General features: G+C 38.2%; 1 protein-coding gene across 2 annotated transcripts in view; it reads left to right on the top strand.

The window, feature by feature from the left end:
* COL4A3BP (collagen, type IV, alpha 3 (Goodpasture antigen) binding protein) overlaps positions 1 to 20617 on the top strand; it is a 190204-nt gene that overhangs the window by 155102 nt on the left and 14485 nt on the right. Inside the window, exons 11-15 of one of the 2 annotated variants that reach the window (XM_006873295.1) lie at positions 3083 to 3175; positions 3901 to 3978; positions 10925 to 11020; positions 14401 to 14533; positions 16472 to 16542. In XM_006873295.1, coding sequence (XP_006873357.1) covers positions 3083 to 3175; positions 3901 to 3978; positions 10925 to 11020; positions 14401 to 14533; positions 16472 to 16542 — 471 coding nt within the window. The remainder of the gene's footprint in view (positions 1 to 3082; positions 3176 to 3900; positions 3979 to 10924; positions 11021 to 14400; positions 14534 to 16471; positions 16543 to 20617) is intronic. The other variant, XM_006873296.1, reaches the window with a different exon arrangement.

A 20617-nucleotide genomic window follows, 5' to 3' on the forward strand; every position in this document is an offset into this window, starting at 1 on the left:
GAAATTATCTTTATGTCAGTTCTTCACATTGGTTTCCAAGCATTTGAAAGAAGACCAGTAATTGCTTCAAGATGTATGCCTAATTTACATGAAATTAAATGGAAATATTCTGCCTTTCTCCCTAGAAGCATGTAAGCAATGTTCACTTTAAGCATATATTTAATCTGAATCTCTGGATTTATATGAATTCAAAAGAAAGATGACCAAGAATTTTCCCATCTACTTCCCTTCCCATAGTATACACACAAGGTTGTTTTTGTTTTTATTATTTTGATTGTTATCCAGAAAGGAGTAAAAAAAATGAAACAAAATGTCAACCCTAACTAATTTCTGGGTGGGTTTTTCTCCTTGTTTTCTGTATTAGTATCAGTTATTTAGCTTTTGTTATCGATACTATTTATTGCCTTTCCTACCTTCACCTTCAGTTTGTTCCTTATTTTTGTTCAATGTTTTAACACCATCATTGAATTCAAAGCAGTTCTACCTTCTGTAGAAATTAGAGAAAAGCATTTCTTAAATCCCGTTACTCTGGTTTCAAGATCACTTTGATCTTTTGACATCTTAATTCAACAATGCAACTATCATATTTTACCACTAGGTGGTACTTAAGAATGCATTTTAGTTACTGTGTTTCTCATGGGGGAAATGTAACTTTACTTTTGAACAAGTGACTGTCAAGTATCTAGTAAATAAATCAGCTTTGTATCAATTTTATATTAAAAATTAGCTGGAATAAGAAAGTTTGCTTGATTAGTCACTTTCTGTTACTGCTAAAGTTATTAGATGCTGTCGAGTCAGTTTTGACTCATAGCAATCCTGTATAGTGTTTCTGAGGTGGGAATGGTAGGCTTGAACCACTAGCCTTCTGGTTGACAGTCTAATGCTTATCCTACAAACGCCACCAGGATTCCCTCTAGCCAAGGGCAGATTGCTAGATGGAATTCTGGTGGCATTGTAGGATGAGCACTAGACAAAAATAATAATAATAATAATAATAATAATTTTTGCCTTTTATGGACTTTTTTTGGTTGTTGTTTTTTTTTTTAATCTACAATAAAAGTTCATGTCAGATTATTTTGTGAAGTTTATTGCTCACTGTTAATATCCAAAAGATACTGTCTCAATTACTTAATACTTTAGAGTGAGAACTTTTAGTTTCTAAATGAACTCTACTTTTAGAAGCATAAAATAGTACTTGAAGTAACAGCGTCGTGTTTTTTGTTGGCCAGACTACAGAGAGCTATTTGAACTGCAAGGTCGGCGGGTCAAGCTCATCAGCTGCTCCTAGGAAACCCTATACAGGGTTGCAATGGGTCAGAATTGACTCAGCAGCACTTAGCAACAACAACAGACACACACACTTGTTTTCTCTCTCTCTTTGAGGATGTACTATTTTAGGAGAGTAGAGAACTGCTGGGTCAAGACTCCTTCGTCTTAACCTTAGTCTTAGTTTTGACCAACACTATGTAGTAGCTATGAACTTCTCAATCTGTTTGGGCCCTGATTTTTCTAATCCGTGAGATAAAGGATTTACGTAAGATGATTCAGAACCTCCTTTCTGGTTCTAAAATGCTTCTTGTTAAGTGCCCTTGTGTCGGTTTCAACCCACAGCGACCCTGTGTAGGGTTTCCAAGGATCTGCAGGTGAGTTTGAACTGCTGAACTTGTGGTTTAAACCAATATTACAGTCCAGTACATTAACCCATCGTGCCACACCAGGACTCCTCTGAAATGCTACTCTATTGAATATCGGTATAATAGTTGAAGTTTAAAGAGAGGATTAATAAAAACATCTGGAAACTTTAAAAAATGAAATATTCATGGAGCTATCAAATCATTTCATTTCAGTGACTTATTTAGACTCTCTGGTATATAAGTCACAAAACAAGTCATCAAACAGACTATGAATTTTCTTGCCCAGTAGTCAGATAGGCATATTTACAAAGATAACAACATTATGTTAATGCTCTAAATTACTAAATCCCAGTAATCCATGAAATCTGTCATAAGTTCAGAGCATTTCTTTTATTATATGCAGTACATATTACACAGGTTTGGTTCTCAACAGTGTGGGAAGTATATAGTTATTCTCCACCAATACATATGACACATTTTTGAGTTTATATTGTTTATAAACATTTGGAAAGATACGCATTACATTGGTGAGTGAGAAATGAGGTCTTACAAGATGTGTTCAGACTGTGTTGAATAGAAATTACCAGCTGTCTTCTGTATAGTTAGAAAAGGAGTACCCACATAACACATCGCATTTTCTGGCACATAATATTTAGTAAATATTTGTTGAATGAGTCAAGTGGAAGAAACTAGGCAAGCGAAGGAGAGCAAAAAATATTATATGTCAGCTTAATGGGAATGAGATGATTGAAGGCTGAACACTTAGGTGAAAAGGAGGCAAAGAAATAATTAATATATGATGTATTCTTGAAAACTGAACTGAAGCAATGATGTTGGCTCTGGTAGCGTAGTGGTTATGAATCGGGCTGCTAAACCTCAGGGACAGCAGTTCGAAACTACCAGCTGTTCCGTGGGAGAAAGATGAAACTTTCTGCTCCCGTAAAGATTTATAGCCTCGGAAACCCTATGCAGGGTTGCTGTGAGTCGGAACTGACTCCACGGCACACACCAACAACAACAATGATACATAAGTCTGTGGGCAGACCTACATTGTCTAATGAGGTAGAAGGTTGGAATGAATTGACTTGAGTTTGGATAGGAGAAGGGTCCTGTGGTAGCAGTGTTAACATTGATTGACTTGTGAGAAATGTGCATAGGGTCAGTATGAGATAGAGCTGACTCAGGGGCACCTAACAACAGCAAACATGCTAAATGATGCTATGCAAGTATTAGTAACAAAATCAAAGAACTAATGTGGAGTCAGAAAGAAGAGAATGGCTTGGGATATGTGAAGTGTCAGGATTTGGAAAGGCTATGTCTCTGGAGTAGTCTTATAAGTATTGAAGTGTTCAGTAATGAATGTTGATAGTTCCAAGTTACATTATCTATTCCAAAGTTACAAAACAGATTAAAAACCTTGCCATCTTAACATTTTATGCTTTTTTTAGTCACAGAGTGAAAAGGTTAGATTACATTGGCCTACATCGTTGCCATCTGGAGATGCCTTTTCTTCTGTGGGGACTCATAGATTTGTTCAAAAGGTAAGCTAATGTCAGTTTACGCAAAGTATATGTTGTACTGTTTATCACTGTTGATGAATTACCTTGTAAGTAGAAGTTTTCCCCCCTTTGCTTGAATGTAAGTATTGAGTTCTTTTATTGTATCTGTTATATTCCATATAAAAATTTTTTTTTTTAATTTAAATAAAGCATTGCTGTCAAGTTGATTCGGACTCATAGTGATCCTTTAGGACAGAGTCAGACTGTCCCACAGGGTTCCCAAGGCTGTCATTGTTAGAAAGCAGACTGCCCCATCTTTCTCACTTGGAGCAGCTGCTGGGTTTGAACAGCTGACCTCTCATTGCTTAACGGTGCCACCAGGGCTCCTTGTAGTCCATATATATACATACTCCAGAGCAGAACTCTTGCTCTGAATATAAAGCTCTTTGTTTTTTCAAAAATGTGGGGTGAGTGGATAGGGGATGGCTAGTTCAGAATAGTTAACCATAGAACAGCTGATTACATTAAGTCTTGTTCTTCTTTGGTTATGTGGTAATATTCTGTGATATTGAAAGCGCTACATTCTTTTTAGAATGATTTTGAAGCATAATACATAATAGGTGCATGAAGTCAGCACTTGTTGCTGTGCTTTTTTCATACGGTGCTTTGTTTTCTCTTTCTTTATCTTGTGTTTGGAAGTTGGTACTGAATGCTCTGTTGTGCCTTTGTTCTGATGACTTGGTTTTTTCTTTGTCTGTCTCTGGTAGCCCTATAGTCGCTCTTCCTCCATGTCTTCCATTGATCTTGTCAGTGCCTCTGACGATGTTCACAGATTCAGCTCCCAGGTACTGTATGAATGTATAGAGTGAACTAGAATCTTTCCATGCTGTGTTTCAACCTGCTTTCCCAGTTCCTGGATATCTTTTGTTAGGCCACTGGTTTGGGTTTTGAATTTTAAGCAGTAGCAATAAACCTTAGAAAGGCCTTCCTAATCTACCAAGTAGTTCCTCTACCAGGCTGGCATGTGCTTTAGATTCATTGCTGTCAGTAGCTTAGATTGTTGTCTAGCAGTAAGTACTCTCAAAAGATTTTCAAATTGAATTAAAGCAAATAGAAGGTACCTTATTTTTATAGATCATATAATATCTATTTTTCTCAGAATTCAGCAACTTTGATAAATAATGATCTACAGGATTTGTTGTAATAATAAAAAGCAGGTTTCAACAATCTCACTTTTAATATAATTTCAAGTATCGCCTAGTTTATACTCAGCAGGGAAATAACTAATTTAAAAATATCCATCTTATTAATAAATTCCATCGTACAGGTATTTCCTCATGCAAATTTCCTTTGAGTATTATAAATTAATATTCCTATTGGTCTGCCAAGTCTGTAGAAACTGGTTTTAAGTTTATGTAGCATAATCAAGGTTTTAGGAGTTTAAGATGGAAAACCTTACACCTATAGTCTCTGCCTCAAAATAGAAGCAGATTACCATTGGAAGTGTAACTTTTAGTATCTGCCATTAAATTTTTCATTTTTAAAAATCTTTACATCTTTGATACTCAACTTTGTGTCTTTATTGTGATTGTATTTTATTGGGTGATGCTTAAATATCCGAGCTCTTTAGTCGAAATGACAAGTTGTTTTCTAGTTAAAAATTCTAATCGGCTATGCAATGTCAGGTAAGTTAACAGACTAATTACAAACCATCAGTGCTGGGTCACCATTTTCCAGAAAATGAAAAGAAGAATACACAGGCTTTAAATTTAAGTAAATGTTATGCAATCAAGGAAAGAATTAAGCCTCTGCTAGAGAAGCTCTAAACAGCTAACCATGAGGCTGGCGGTTCAAAGCCACCAGCCGCTCCTTGGAAACCCTATACAGGATCTCTGTGAATTGAAACTAACTCAACAGCATTTAACAACAACAGGGAATGCCTAAGAATTAGGACATCAAAACAAACTTTTTATAGAGCTTTATATAAAAACTTAAAAAATCATAACGTATAAGTGAATATGTATTCACCTGTTAAGGAGCAGGTGCCCTTTTCTTTTTGCTTTCTTTTAAATAAAGCTTAATTCGCCATGTAATTTTAAATGTAAATCATGGATAATTAATTGGGAAAATAATCTGGCTGATTTTCTTTTTTAAGTAATGATGCTCATGCTTAATCAGATCCTGTTTTAGTTTTTTGTTGTACTGTTTTACATGCCAAAAGAGGTATAAATGAAGAAAATAATACTAAAAATTGTCAGCATTTGTTGTCAGCCAAAGTTGGGTTCTGGCAGTTAACTATTGATTATACTGTTTATCTTCTCTTCACCCCTTTAAGGTAACTAACTCTAAGTTGACAAGATTGCTTGTTTTGGAGGACATTCATTATGCTGCCTTATATTCCATTCCAAAGAGTCTAGCAGATTATTCTGTCCAATCACACTTAAGGATATAGCATTAGATTTAGAATGAGAGTTAATAATTGAGAAACTCTTCTAATTTGACATAATATGAAACCACACTAATGACTAAGTTAAGTTTCATGCATTTTACAATTTGGTACGTTTTACTCTTGAGCACTTCTTGAAGTGACTTACATGTATACTAAGCAAAGTCCTGTAAAAATCTAAAATGGTATTCATTAATGTAGAAAAGCAAAAGTTGTTACTATGATATAGCATGTTTTTCATCTTGTGTATTTGTGTATCTCCATGTCACTTTTTAAAACACTTCAGTAAGCTATTTTCTTGATTTTATTATATTCAACAACTAATTTCAAAAGTAAGTCATAAAGTTTCTCATCACTTTTAATAATTTGTTGAAGTATGATTTAAACATAATATCACAGTCAATTTATATTTACTCTAACATCTTTTAAAAGTTCAAGCATATGTACAGATATGATATCTAGTTTCTTCCACCACTTGTCTGTCAGTTTGTCATTCTGTGATGACTTGTGTGTTGCACCTGATGCAAACCATGGTATTTTCAATAACCTCATGAATGTTTGCGAAAGTTGGATAGTGAATAAGGAAGACTTTAGAAGAATTGATGCATTTGAGTTATGATGTTGGAGGAGAATATTAAAAGTACCATGGGCTGCCAAAAGAACAAACCAAACTGTGTTAGAAGAAGTTTAGCCAGAGTGCTCCTTGGAAGCCAGGATGGCCACACTTCGTCTCTCATACTTTGGCCATATTGTCAGGAGGGACCAGTCACTGCAGACGGATATCATGCTTGATAAAGTGGAGGGTTGGCACAGTGGCAGCATCAGTGGGCTCAGGTGTAGCAACAATTGTGAGTTTAGCCCAGGACCGGGCAGTGTTTTGTTGTATGTAACGTCGCTATGAGTCGGTACCGGCTCCATGGCATCTAACAACAACAAGAACAATCTAGTTTCTTGATCATTTACATCACTTTTGTTGATTGACTCAACAGAGAAACTTAATGACTTGCCGCAATTTGGATGGAGGGATTTTATTCAGACTGAGAATTAAATAAAAGTTCTCAAAAAAAAGGTTCGCCATTGCAATTGGGAACTCATTTTCCCAAAGTGATTATTGAAATTCTAAATTTTAAATATATGCAGCTTGTAGTATTTTTTAACATGAATCCCCAAACCAGCATCCCAGTTGTGGTTGGGATTGAAACTTTGGTTTCATTATGTTTTGATCCTAAGTTATTCTGCCAGTTGGAGACTTAGTCTCTTATTTTAAACAGATTAGGCTTCCTATTTGGGGAAAGAATTTTGAGTGACCTCTGATTTAACAAACTGTTGTTAGGGAGCTAACAACCAAAAATCCAAATACAAGCTTTTTTCTTCAAATATGTATAATAGTTCTTGGAAGAGATCAGCTCAGTTCAATAGATAAACGTATTAAATTGCCAGAAGCTCATATGGGGCATTTAAGGCATAGAATTTTGGTTGGTTTTGTTTTTCACAGAGAGGTTTTTCCATTGGCTACCCAGGAAATGACAGGCAAAGGGATAGATAGCTTTGGAGAAATAGGAATAGGTGGGACAGAAACTTGACTTTCCAGCTCTTTGTTTTACTAATTTAGAGATAGGAAGTGATGTTACTGCCCTGGTGTCTTTTTAAAAACTTCTAGGTACTACACTGCCCCTTTGAGATGATTTAATCTGAGGTCTTTTGTTTTCTAGTATGCTACACAGAAAAACTAATTTTAGACAAATCAAAAGAAGTACTAAGTGGCCAGTGATTTTCTGGGCTATCTATAATAAAACAGTGCCAGCCAGACAAAAACTCACAGGTTAAAGGATCACAGTGCTTTATCAGGAGTCCCATTGGGTGGCTCCGATTTGCCCCTTAGATATTGGCATTCCTTATTTTCTCTGGTAGTGTAGTGGTTACGAATCGTCAGCAGTTTGAACCTCACAGTCAGCAGTTTGAAACTACCAGCTGTTCTGCGAGAGAAAGATGAGGCTTTCTGTTCCCGTAAAGATTTACAGCCTTGGAAACCCTGTACGGAGTTGCTATGAGTCGGAACAGACTCCACGGCACATAACAACAACATTTTCTCAAAGGAATAGTGAAATTATTCCTGCAAAAACAGGAACAGATCTTCAGTAAAGCTTGAAGAGCTACAATACAAAGAAAGCAGAGCTCAAATTTGAGAAGTTATTTATCTTGTGACAACTCCTGAGAGTTTGTGGAGCAAAAAGCGCCCATGCAGCCTGATGGTTCTGAAACCCAAATCCTTGATTACTCAGGGGTTGCTGCCAGCAATGAATCTCACCTCAGACACCAGAAATGCTGTAGCACAAACTAGCCAAAACTCTCTTAAAGTAAAACAAAGAGCTTTGTTGACTAATGAATACAGTTTGAGCTAGGAAACACAGGAATTGACTTTTTTTAAAAAATGGTGATTGGAATGCGAAGATTGGAAACAAAGGATCCGTTATTGGAAAATACGGTCTTAGTGATAGGAAATATGCTGGAGATCACATGACAATTTTGCAACATCAGTGATTTAGTCATTGGAATTATCTTTTTTAAACATCATAAAAGATGACTCTATACATGTAATTCACAGAAATTAACTGACTACATTTGTGGGAAGAGACGGTAGAAAAGCACAATTAATCACCAGCCTGAAGAAGACCTGGGTAAACTGTGGAACTTTTAATTTGAGTCAGACAGATGTGGAATGAGGGTTATCATTGCTGATGTCCAATGGATCTTGCCTGAAAGCAGAGAATACCAGAAAGATCTTTACTTATGCTTTATCGACTATACAAAGTCTTTCGACTGTGTGGATCATGACAAGCTAAGGATAACATTGCGAAGAATGGCTATTCCAGAACAATTAATTGTGCTCATGAGAAACCTGCACATATTCTAAGACAGGTATTTCAAACAGGGCAAGGAGAGACTACTAAATGTTTTAAAATATACTTACTCAATCTGTATGCTTAGCAAATAATCTAAGAAGCTGGACTAGATGAAGAAGAGTGTGGCATCAGGACTGGAGGAAGACTCATTAACAACCTGCAATAAGCAGATGATACAACCTCGATCAACTTAGAGACCCACAAGCAGAGCTCAAAACGTCTCATTACAACCCTGTCGCCCCTGCTGCACTCTTGACTTACGCGACATCCTAGGACGGAAATCCCACCTTTGAGCCAGACTTAAGGGCCGTAGCGCAAGGAGATTCGTGTTAACAGCAACCACACAACCACCACTCGTCTGTCTGTCATGCTGTGGTGGTTTGAATTGCTGTGATTCTGAGGGCTATGCCACCGGTATTTTAAATAACCAGCAGGGTCACCCATGGTGGACAGGTTTCAGATGAGCTTCCAAACAAAGACAGACTAGGAAGAAAGAGTGACAAACTACTTCCGAGTCGCTAGTCACTGAAAACTCTATGAATAGCAGAGAAACATTGTCAGATACAGAACTGGAAGTTGGGAAGGCACTCAGAATGCGACTGGGGGAAAAAAAATGCCTTCTCCAAGTAGAGAAAAGCTCACAGAACCTTCATTTGCTAATGGGCCACAAATCAAAATGAAGAGAAACAGCTGTAAAACATCCATTGAAAATTGGAACATGGAATGTACGAAGTATGAATCTGGGAAAATTGGAAGTTGTCAAAAATGAAATGGAACACATCAACATCAATATTTTAGGCATTAGTGAGCTGAAATGGACTGGTATTGGCCATTTTGAATCTGACAACCACATGGTTTACTATGCAGGGAATGACAAGTTGAAGAGGAATGGTGTTGCATTCATCATCAAAAAGAACATATCCAGATCAGTCATGAGGTACAATGCTATAAGTGATAGGATAATATCCATGTGCCTACAGGGAAGCCCAGTTAATACCACTATTATTCAAATGTATGCACCAACCACTAAAGCCAGTGAAGTTGAAATAGAAGAATTCTACCAACTTCTTCGATCTGAAATCGATCAAACATGCAATTAAGATGTATTGCTCATTACTGGTGACTGGAATGCAAAAGTAGGGAGCAAAGAGGAGGTTCCAGTAGTTGGAAAATTTGGACTTAGTGATAGAAATGATGCTGGAGAACGAATGATAGATTTCTGCAAGACAAATGATTTGTTTATTTCAAATACCTTCTTTAGACAGCATAAGAGACGACTATACACATGGACCTCGCCAGATGGAACACATAGAAATCAAATAGACTACATCTGTGGAAGGAGAAGATGGAAAAGCTCCATATCATCAGTGAAGACAAGACCAGGTGCAGACTGTGGAACAGACCATCAATTACTGATATGCAAATTCAAACTGAAACTGAAGAAAATGAAAACAAGTCCACGAGAGCCAAAATATGACCTTGAATTTATCCCACCTGAATTTAGAGATCATCTGAAGAACAGATTTGATGCATTAAACACTAAAGACCAAAAACTGTTCTAACAACAACAAAAAGTCTATAAAAATAGAAGCAGAGGTTTCATTTAAGTCTGAGCAAAAGAAAGAGTAAACTAAAAAGTGATATTTGTCAATCTTTGCTTATTATAAGGATTGTTCCTACAAGAACTTTGAATAATGAAATTCCAATTAAATAAGTGGGGGGGTTGGCTTATTTTCATGATAAGAGAAGTACAATAAGGAAAATTTTGTCACCCTTTTCTAGGGAAATCATTTACATATAACAAGCTTTCTGATAACCTCTGTGTAGCCTGAAATACAGGGTCACTGTATTAGATGGTCTCCGCATGCCATTTTTATCCTTAGTATTCTATCATTTTATGCTTTGAGACATTATCTTTGTAAGGAAGCATTTTATGGTAATTGTTAGTGCTGTCGAGTTGGTTCCAACTCATATTGAGCTTGTGTAGGGTTTCCGAGGAACGACTGGTGGGTTTGAACTGCCCACCTTTTGATTAATGGTCCAGTGCGTCTCCTGCAGCCACCATACTTGGACTCCACTTATAGTAAAGGATAGAACTTTTTTCCCAGAAAATGATTATTTTGCACCTGATAAACAGGCCAGTGTATGTTGTTTGAGTTAAGCATCCTTCGTCCAGAATTTCCCCCTCCAGTCATTAACCTGGATATCTGAATGTGGGCTAAAGTCCTACAGCACTGTATAAAACCTACTAACCTTTGTGCATTTTGTTGCTTCGCTTTTTAAAAGCACCATTTCTTTTTCTTTTTTCTTTTTTTAATAATTAAACTTTAAAAGCCCCATTTCTGAACTGAAGTAAACTGAAATCCATTAGGTTAAAGAAATTATGACATAGCTGTTAGTTGGATGTGGGCTCTTATGTGTGTCTTTGGTTTTCTTTTCAAGGTGGAAGAGATGGTACAGAACCACATGACTTACTCATTACAGGATGTAGGTGGCGATGCCAATTGGCAGTTGGTGGTAGAAGAAGGAGAAATGAAGGTAATTTCCACTGAATAATTAAGGATCGATGCAGAAAAGCTATAGGTTTGACTGCATCTCTGTTGCAAAAATATTACCATTATTATTGATAGGAATAAGGATGTTGTTGAGTGCCTTCAAGTTGGTTCCGACTCATAGTGACCCTGTATACGGTTTCTGAGCTTGAACCGCCCACTTTGAGGTTCAAACTGAGTTTGCAGTTCCAGCACATTAACCAGCAGTGACACACCAGGGCTCCGTGAATAAAAATGAATAAGGATAGTGTTTCTAAATTTTAAAACAGGAATTACATCAAAGAAACATCAGATATTGACAAAAAAAATGTTCTTTTGCTTCCCTGGTTTAACTTTTACAAACTTCTTCATGATCATATTGTGGATTTGTTTGCAAACTGTTCTATTTTGCCTAGACTATGGAGAAAGTAAAAGTTTGATGATTAGATGTGAACAGGCCACATTTAGCTGATGGCCTGGCCTCTGATTTGCTTATTTATTTTTAATTTTGTTACATCCTTTATATGGAGTCCTGGTGTGGTACTGCAGGATAATGCACTGGACCTCAAGGTCAGTTTGAACACAAAGTCAACTGTGCAAACCCACCAGTCTCTCCTCGGAAACCCTATACAGGATCGCTGTGAGTTGAAACCAACTCGATGACACTTTTACAACAGCAACAATCCTTTATATACTTAATGTTGTGCCCAGATGTCTTTTTTTCTTTTTTCAACTCTCTCTTTGACCTATGAGTCGGAACCAACGTCACGGCACACCACGACCACCACGACCACCTTTGACCTATAGCTTTCTTATGCTTGATAAGTTGGAGGGTCAGCAACAAAGAGGAAGACCCCTGGCCCCCAGAGAAATGGGGACAGTGGCAGCAGCAATAGGCTCAAACATAACAATGATGAGGATAGCACTGGGCTGGGCGGTGTTTTCTCTCATTGCAATTTTTTGAGATCTGAACATTGGGTCAGCAACTCTTGCTCACATATCTAAACATAAGAAAACAGAGTAAGAGCAAGAAATGGAGAAGTCCAGAGATAGGTTGAAAAGCAGCATCAACAGTGGTGAAGTTTTGAATACCAAAGCCACTGTGCTAAGGATGCTGGTTGGTGGTTATGTACCGTGGAGTTGGTTCTAACTCATAGCAACCCTGTACAGAGTTTCTGAGGCTGTAACTCTTTACTGGAGCAGAAAGCCTCATCTCTCTCCCGCAGAACAGCTGGTAGTTTCAAACTGCTGACCCTGAGGTTAGCAGCCCGATTTGTAACCACTACGCTACCCGTGCTAAGGATGGAGTATTTAATAGGACTCTCTACGTTTGAGGATATATTGAAGGGAGAGTATAGATGACTAGTAAAGAAAATTGGGAAAGAAAGAGCTCTCTGAGATTTGAAACAATTTCATTATACTTGACGCTGAGGAGGAACATTTGAACTGTGTCTGGAAATGGAAATAGTATTGTGCCAAAGGGCAATACTTGAAAGCAAATTTCTGATTTAGGATTTTTCATATAAACTATGTTGTCTAGAATTATTCTAGCAAGTGAGATATAAGACATAAGATAGGCAAATGAGATATCAAAATGTTAGCTATAGTTCTGGTAAGCTGATTGGAGAGCAGGGCTTTAGATCAACAACCACACAGTCTTGCAGTACATTACCCTAGAATTAAACATATCTCTGACATGACTGGACATTCACAGGCCTTCTCCACAGTAGCAGACCTCAAAAGCAGACCAAGATGCATGCTCTTCATAGAGTAGCAGAGTTGATCCAAGCCTACCTATTCTATAACCTGCCTTTGTTGTTGTTGTTGTTAAGTGCCATCGAGTCGATTCCGACACATAGTGACCCTGTATAGGGTTTCCAAGGAGGAGCTGGTGAGCTTGAACCACCAACCTTGCAGTTCAAACGACTTTGCAGTCTGACGCATTAGCCCACAGCGCCACACCAGGACTCCTGCCTTAGAGAGTGATAAAACCTGGGGCTAGTTTATAGGAAGAATAAAGAAACCCCCTGTTGTCTGTAGCAGTAGGTTAGCCGCTATACAAAGTAGCATTTTAGGGGAGATCCTTTTAGGAAGAGTCCAAGAAGCTTACTTGGTATTGGATGTAATGTGATGAAAGCCACGTGGAATAGATTAGCAACAGTAGAAAGATCCAGCTGTTTGTTGTATGTCCTTAATAGTTGCCATCGAGAAGATTCTGATTCACAGTGACCTCACTTGTGCAGAGTAAAATTGCTTCCTAGAGTGTTCAAGTCTGTAAGCTTTCAGAGCCAAATCTCTAGGCATGTCTTATGAGACACTTCTGGGTAGATTCAGACTGCCAGCCTTTTGGCTAATACTCAAACACATAGCTGTTTGTATCATTCAGAGACTCCATATGGATATCATATAGATAAATAATAAATTTAATACCTATGTGCAGCATGAGGGGGAGGAGTCAAGAGTTTAGAATAAATGTGTAGGAGAAGATAGTTTAGAGAGAGAAAGATTGTAAAAGAGAAAAAGTACGTGAGAATGCCTGAAAGTGTCTGGCCCTATTGTTGTTTATTGTTATGTGCCATGGAGTCAGTTCCGACTCATAGCGACCCTGTACAGGGTGTCCGAGGCTGTAACTCTTTACGGGAGCAGAAAGCCTCATCTTTCTCCCGCGGAGCAGCTGGTAGTTTCAAACCTCTGACCTTGAGGTTTGTAGCCTGATTCATAACCACTAAGCTACCAGAGCTCCTTGTCTGGCCCTGTAGGCACTCTTTAAATTGAGAGCTAGTTCTTCCCATGAGTTTTATTTATATCTCAAAATAATTTATTGCAGAGCTCCTTAAAACAGCAATCCTGAAAATTTTTAAATAATTTCTTTTATTCAGTATACAAGCTTGTTGTTTAAAGCATTAATATAAAAGCAAGTATTAGTATTAAAGCAAGATAGATCTGAATTTAGAATTTTTTCACCAAACATGTGAGTACACCTATTCTGTTTCAGATACTGTTCTGGATGCTGGGGATATAACATTGAAAAAGCAGACTTGAATCAACAATCTTTAAGGAGAGTATAGTCTAACCGGGCTTACATGGCCGTTTTTAGCCATGTTGCACGCTCTGTGACATATTTATTAAAAGCTCAAAATAGCAATTAGTCATTCATTACATATGCTTGTTATAGTTGAAGTTTACCTTGGATTTATAGTTTTAAATATTTTTCATTTGTTGTCTGTTAACAAATTTGTTTGGTTTTTCTTTTAGCAGACTATTTCACAAGTAGGTTTTCATAAATAAAATTCTGAAACACAACTAAATTTGAAATCAAATGTAAGCATGCCTTTGAATTTGTACTGTAGGTATTTAATTTTTGGTTTTTAAATGTATCCTCTTTAGGTATACAGAAGAGAAGTTGAAGAAAACGGGATTGTTCTGGATCCTTTGAAAGCTACCCATGCAGTTAAAGGTGTTACAGGACACGAGGTCTGCAATTATTTCTGGAATGTGGATGTTCGCAATGACTGGGAAAGTAAGCTGCTGTTAGTATGTTAATTCAATTAACATGGTAATCTAAATATTATTTTAAATTGAGTTTCATATTCAACCCCATGTTCTGTATCTAATCTCTGGTTTATGAAATCAATGTAGAGATTTTCTGAATTGTCATATGTTGTTTGTTGTTGAGTGCCATCGAATTGGCTCTGACTTATTAGCGACCCTATTATATAGGCTTTCCAAGGAGCGGCTAGTGGGTTTGAACTGCCAACCTGGTGGTTAGCAGTCAGTGCTTATCCTACAGTGCCACATGAGGACTCTGAAGTATCATATAGGGAACTGCTAATGCCTGAAGTCAAGCTTTTGACTTTGAAAATGCTTTCCAGTGTATTAAGTCATTTGGTCTGCTGCATGGTAATTCTGAATGCTGAGGTAAGTAGGTATCAGCGTTTCTCATCTTACATTACAAATCAAATAAAGTCTGAGAGGTAACTTATCAAAGGCCATACTGCTAATTAGTGGGTCAGACAGGATTAAAACAGAAAAGTTATGTTTTATTGTCTAGTCTAAAGGAACGCTAGTGGCGTTGTAGGATAAACACTGGACTGTTGACTGCAATGTTGGTAGTTCAAAAACACCATCTGCTCTGAGGGAGAACAGTGAGGCTTTCTGCTCTTACAAAGATTTACAGATTCACAAACCCTGTGCATAGTCACTGGGTTTATTGTCTACTGTGGCAGTGCTATAGGATAAGCACTGGACTGCTAACCACAAAGTCAGTGGTTCAAACCCACCAACTGCTCTGTGGGAGAAAGATGAGGCTTTCTGCTCCCATAGAGATTTATAAACTCAAAAACACTATATGGTGTGGTTATGAGTTGGACTCAACTCATTTGCAGTGTGTTTTTTTGTTTTGTTTAGTTTTGTTGGGGGATGGGACAGGAGTGAGAGTCCTACCACTTTAAATCTCCTGTAAATTGACAGCACACAACCACAGTCCCTACCATTTTAATTTAGGTGTCCTGGTGGTGCAGTGGTTAAAGCACTTGACCACGAATCAGGAGTTCCATGCTTTGAACCCTACCAGCTGCTCTACAGGAGAAAGATGCAATGGTCTGCTTCCATAAAGATTGCAGCCTCAAAAACCCGATGGGACAGGTCTTTCTGCCTATAGTGTCGTCATGAGTCAGAATTGACTAAATAGCAATAGGGTTTGGGTTTTCAACTTTCAACTTAAGACTATTTTGTTTCCATAAGTCCCAGATGAATTCTCCTATGGTTAGTTTAGCATAATTGTTGGCATGAGCATATTCTCCTTAGACACCAATTTCAAAAATCCATCTATTTCTGAACATCACAGATGTTTGTCATTGGCAGTTAACATATATTTCTCACAAATATGGTTACCTAGACGGCACTTAACAACAACAACAACAAAAGCCTAGGTAGAATAGTTTATATTCAGCTTCAGTAAATTAGGGCTTATAGGGAAGGGTCATCATTTCAGCCTGAGTACTAAGCAGCTCTGGTAGCATAGTGGTTACTAATCGGGCTGCTAACCTCAAGGTCAGCAGTTTGAAACTACCAGCTGTTCCGCTGGAGAAAGATCAGGCTTTCTGCTCCCGTAAAGATTTACAGCCTCGTAAACCCTGTGTAGGGTCACTATGAGTCAGAACCGACTCCACTGTATTTAACAACAACAACTACAGTAGTGGTTAAAATTGCTTCTTGCTGTGGAAGAAGCTGTCAGCCCCAAACCATGAGACTCCCTGGTGATGGGCATCACAGCCACTGTCTATAACCCTACGTGCGTTAACCACCTTCCATTTGGATTTAGCCTGAGTGGGGTCCGTTTCTGTTCGTTTTACCATAATGTCCCTTTGTATTATAAATGACTTTTAGCAGGTGACATCATCACTAGGAAAAAGTAATCCATATTTTTTGGCCATTAATATTATTCTCTTCATTTCAGCAACTATAGAGAACTTCCATGTGGTGGAAACATTAGCTGATAATGCAATCATCGTTTATCAAACACACAAGGTAAAGATTTTTTCTTATACCTTCTCCCATCCCCCCAAGGATTCCAATATTGTTCAGACTCAGACTTTTTTAAAATTTGGCAAAAAATTGAATGTCACAAAAGATCCAAGGAATTTATGACTAATTCATGAATACCATGTGTTCAAAAGATATATTCAGCTCATTCAGAGCAGAACTGTGTGCAGGCAAGAATCTGAATGAAAAATATAATCTAGCAACTGTATTTAGTATAGATCTGTAGTGGATTTTTCTTTGTGCACACTTTACATCTAGAAAAGAAGCTTCTAATATACTGAAATTAATTAAAATACTTTGTAGCATCTCTATCAGTTAACGGATCTGAAAGTGAAGCAGAGCTTCCCATGACAGTAATGAGGAGGGAAATGGAAAATGTGTGATTATAATTGTGCTGAGACTATCAGGTATGAGAGTGATCTAAGTGCCTCATCTTAAAAGTAAGAGAAGTTTGCTGAGCATGACTCGAGAGGTCATTCAAACACCAAAGCAGACAGAAGCATTGTAATTTAAATTGGTTCCTATTAACTTTATTTCATCCTCTGCTTTTGTTGTTTTTAAGAGCTACTGAGTCATTTCCAACTCATAGTGACCCTGTATAGGGTTTCTGAGGAGCGGATGGTGTGTTTGAACCACTGACCTTTTGGTTAGCTGTCCAGTGCGTATCCTGCACCCTGGCAGTGTAGTAGTTAAAGCATTCACTGCTAACCAAAAGAACAGTGGTTTGAACCCACCAGCCACTCCATGGAAAAAAGATGTGGCAGTCTGCTTCCATAAAGATTGCAGCCTTGGAGCACCGTGGGGCAGTTCTTTGTCCTCCAGAGAGTCACTCTGAGTCAAAATCCGCTTAATGGAAGTAACGGTTTTTTGGTGGATCTCAACATCTGTTTTGTCCTCCTTCTGGAAATTGCCAAATAATGCATTTTATATAGAACAATTAAAAACAAAAGTTTTGAGGAAAGCCACCAAAAGCTAATATTATATTTTATATAAGAAATACAATGATTCAGTAGATACATCATTTTTCTTTTCTTTTTTAAGGTTTTTACTGTGGATTGAATGAAAGTTTACAGGGCAGATAATTGGTTTTATATTCACCAAATCATATACCTTGTTTCATTACAATGATTATAATCCTCTCTGTGTACCATCAGTTAACAGTGTTTCTCCCTATCCACTTTAGCTTTTTTCAAAAAACAAAAAAACCCACTCAGGCATATATAATAATTTACATCTCCAAAGGGCACATTCTGCAACTGTGCCTCATGGCCACCAGCTCTTCCAAAAATCTAGAGTCCTCAGCTGCTCCCTCTCTCCATGCCCCCATCTCTGCCTCCATCTCTGGCATCGCTGCTTCTCTGGATAAGGTCCTGCATTCTGCCTGTGCGCTTCTCCCTTGATGGACCTAGGGTCCTCTGTTTCTGGATTGTAAGATTAACCACTCCCCTGTTTTTGTTACAAAATTTCTACCTTTACAATTGTGACAGTCGCAATTAAAACAGTTATCCACTATTGAATCATACAAATCATATCCCCATCTCTTTTTACCAGACCCATCTAGACAAGATGACAGCTATTCAGTGGGGACTCTTTCTTTCCCACCATACTCTAACACTAAACTCCCTTTTGAAACCTTGTAAGCCAGTCACTTTGTGCGTTTATTGCCCCCTCATGTTAGGTAGCCAATGTCTTAAGTTGCCCGTCCCTATCTACCCTGTGTACAGAGCGGATGGCATTGATACTTGATGTGAGGACTCTTTCCCTCTCTGTTGGTATTTAGAGTAACTACCGCTCTGTCATGTACATCATGTAGGTCATGTACATCAAATTGTAGCAATTTACCTTGTTTCCTTTACAAAAATATATATATATTATTACTATTATTTTTTGCAATCTTCCTCTACTCGAGTTCTGATTATCAAGCCATCAAGGCTAGGTCTGCAAGTTTGGGTGTACTTGTGCATTTCCCCTTACTTCATATGAGCTGGATGCTTCACTGTCAGCTCTAGCCCTCTGTGGCTAAGTCCTTGTCCATGGGCTCAAGTGTCCTCAGGTCTCACCACACTTCGGACCAACCAGCCCTTCCTCTTCTCTTTCTCATCTCCAGGTCAATGGGAGTCAATGGACTGTAGTTGAATTCAGCCCAGTTCTTCATTGCTGCCTTTCCACCTCTTCCATTCACCAGTAGATAGACCAGTGTGGTCACCAGCAAGTTTACATGCTTGTGTGTGTGTTCCCTTTGAGTTTCAGTCTTAAGAGGGGAGTTTGTACTGAAGGAACTTTATTGCTTACCTTGATGTCTTCCTGGCGAACAGCTTGCTTATTCTTGTAGTAGCCAGTCATGCTGACATTTTTGTTTTGGGTTTTTCCTGATGATCTTTCTTTGAAGATGTATCTTCTGTCGCTCTACCTGTTCCAGGCTGGTCTGCTTGTCCTTTCTAGTGGGAATGTCCCACGTCATACGGTTCTGGATGGGACTCAGGATTCCAACTAGGGTCCTATACTCTATAAAGGCTTTGCAAGAGGCCTATTTCACTGGGCAAGTTCTAGGGCCCTTTTAGGTGTTCCTGAAGATGGGTTTACAAGTTTTTTCTAATCATGTTTCCCAATATTCCTTTCTATCCCATTCAAGTGCCTATTTTACAATAGTAGGCAAGGGAAACTAATATTCATTAGACAGTCAAGCATTCTAGTATTTCCCCTCTTCAAGCTATAAGGAGCTCTGGTAGCTTAGTGGTTACGAATCAGGCTGCTAACCTCAAGGTTGGCAGTTTGAAACTACCACCCGTTCCATGGGAGAAAGATGAGGCTTTCTGATCCCTTAAAGATTTACAGCCTCAGAAACCCTCTTACAGGGTCACTATGTGTCAGAACTGACTCCACAGTACTTAACAACAACAACTTCAAGCTATATCTAGATCCCTGTATCCCAGAGCCCTGTTGTTCCAAGGTTGAGCATACATCAACATTTAACTCTGTCCCACTTAAGACATGCAAACCTGTCTCAGTGTTCTCCTATCTATCTTGTTCTTCCTCCTCCTCTCCCTTCTTGTATTGCCTTCCCCAACACCCGAACTAAATCCTGCACCCCAACCCCATTGTTGTGGTTACTTTATATTCCATTAATTCCTTCCTCTATTTAAGACAGTCTGTTTTATTCTGTAATCTACCTGACCTTCCCACCACCTGGATCTCTGTTCCTCTGTTTACCTTCTTTCACATTGTAATTGTTTTGATCATAAACTGACCTCCCACATCCTTTGTTCTTAGAATTTTATTCTGTTCTTGACTCTTCCATTTGTCGATTGAGTTCAGGGTGATGCTGGCACATACATCATTCTGTAGTTGTTGTGTGTTCTTGTTGGTTTTCAGTCCGCAGACTTTCCTTTAGGATGTTTTTCATAGCAGGATTGGCTTTGGCAAAATCCCTTAGCTTCTGTTTATCTTGGAATGTTTTGATTATACCATCATATTTATTTGACAGCTTTGCTGGGTAGACGATTCTTGATTGGCAGTTTTTTTCTTTCAGAGTTTTATATGTGTCTGCCCGTTGCCTTCTTGACTGCATGGTTTCTTTTTAGAGATCCGAGCTTCATGTGATTTGCTCGCCTTTTTTATGTTACACTTCTCTTTTCCGTAGCTGCTTTGAGGATCCTGTCCTTATCTTTGATTTTGGAGAGCTTGATTATCATATGTCTTGGTGATTGTGTTTTAGGGTCTATTCTTCCTGGAGTTCATTGAGCTTCTTGAATGCTCATCTTTTTACTTTTCAGGATGTTAGGAAAATTTTCTTGCAGAAGCTCTTCAACTATCTTCTCTGTGGACTTGCATGATAGATACTTCCTCTTCCGGAATGCCAGTAATTCTTAAGTTACTCCTCTTCTTGTTGTCCAACATGAATCTTAGGCCTTCTTCAGATTTTTTTATCTTTTTTTGTGTTGCTCTTCTGTCTTAGAGGTGTTGAGAGATTGATCTTCTAGCTCACTAGTTCTGGTTTCTAACTCTTCAGTTCTACTCCTTTGCCCTTTCAGTGTATTATTGTCCATTTCTGATTGTTGTT

Source organism: Chrysochloris asiatica, unplaced genomic scaffold (genome assembly GCF_000296735.1).
Source record: "Chrysochloris asiatica unplaced genomic scaffold, ChrAsi1.0 scaffold00234, whole genome shotgun sequence".
NCBI classification, from domain to species: domain Eukaryota; kingdom Metazoa; phylum Chordata; class Mammalia; order Afrosoricida; family Chrysochloridae; genus Chrysochloris; species Chrysochloris asiatica.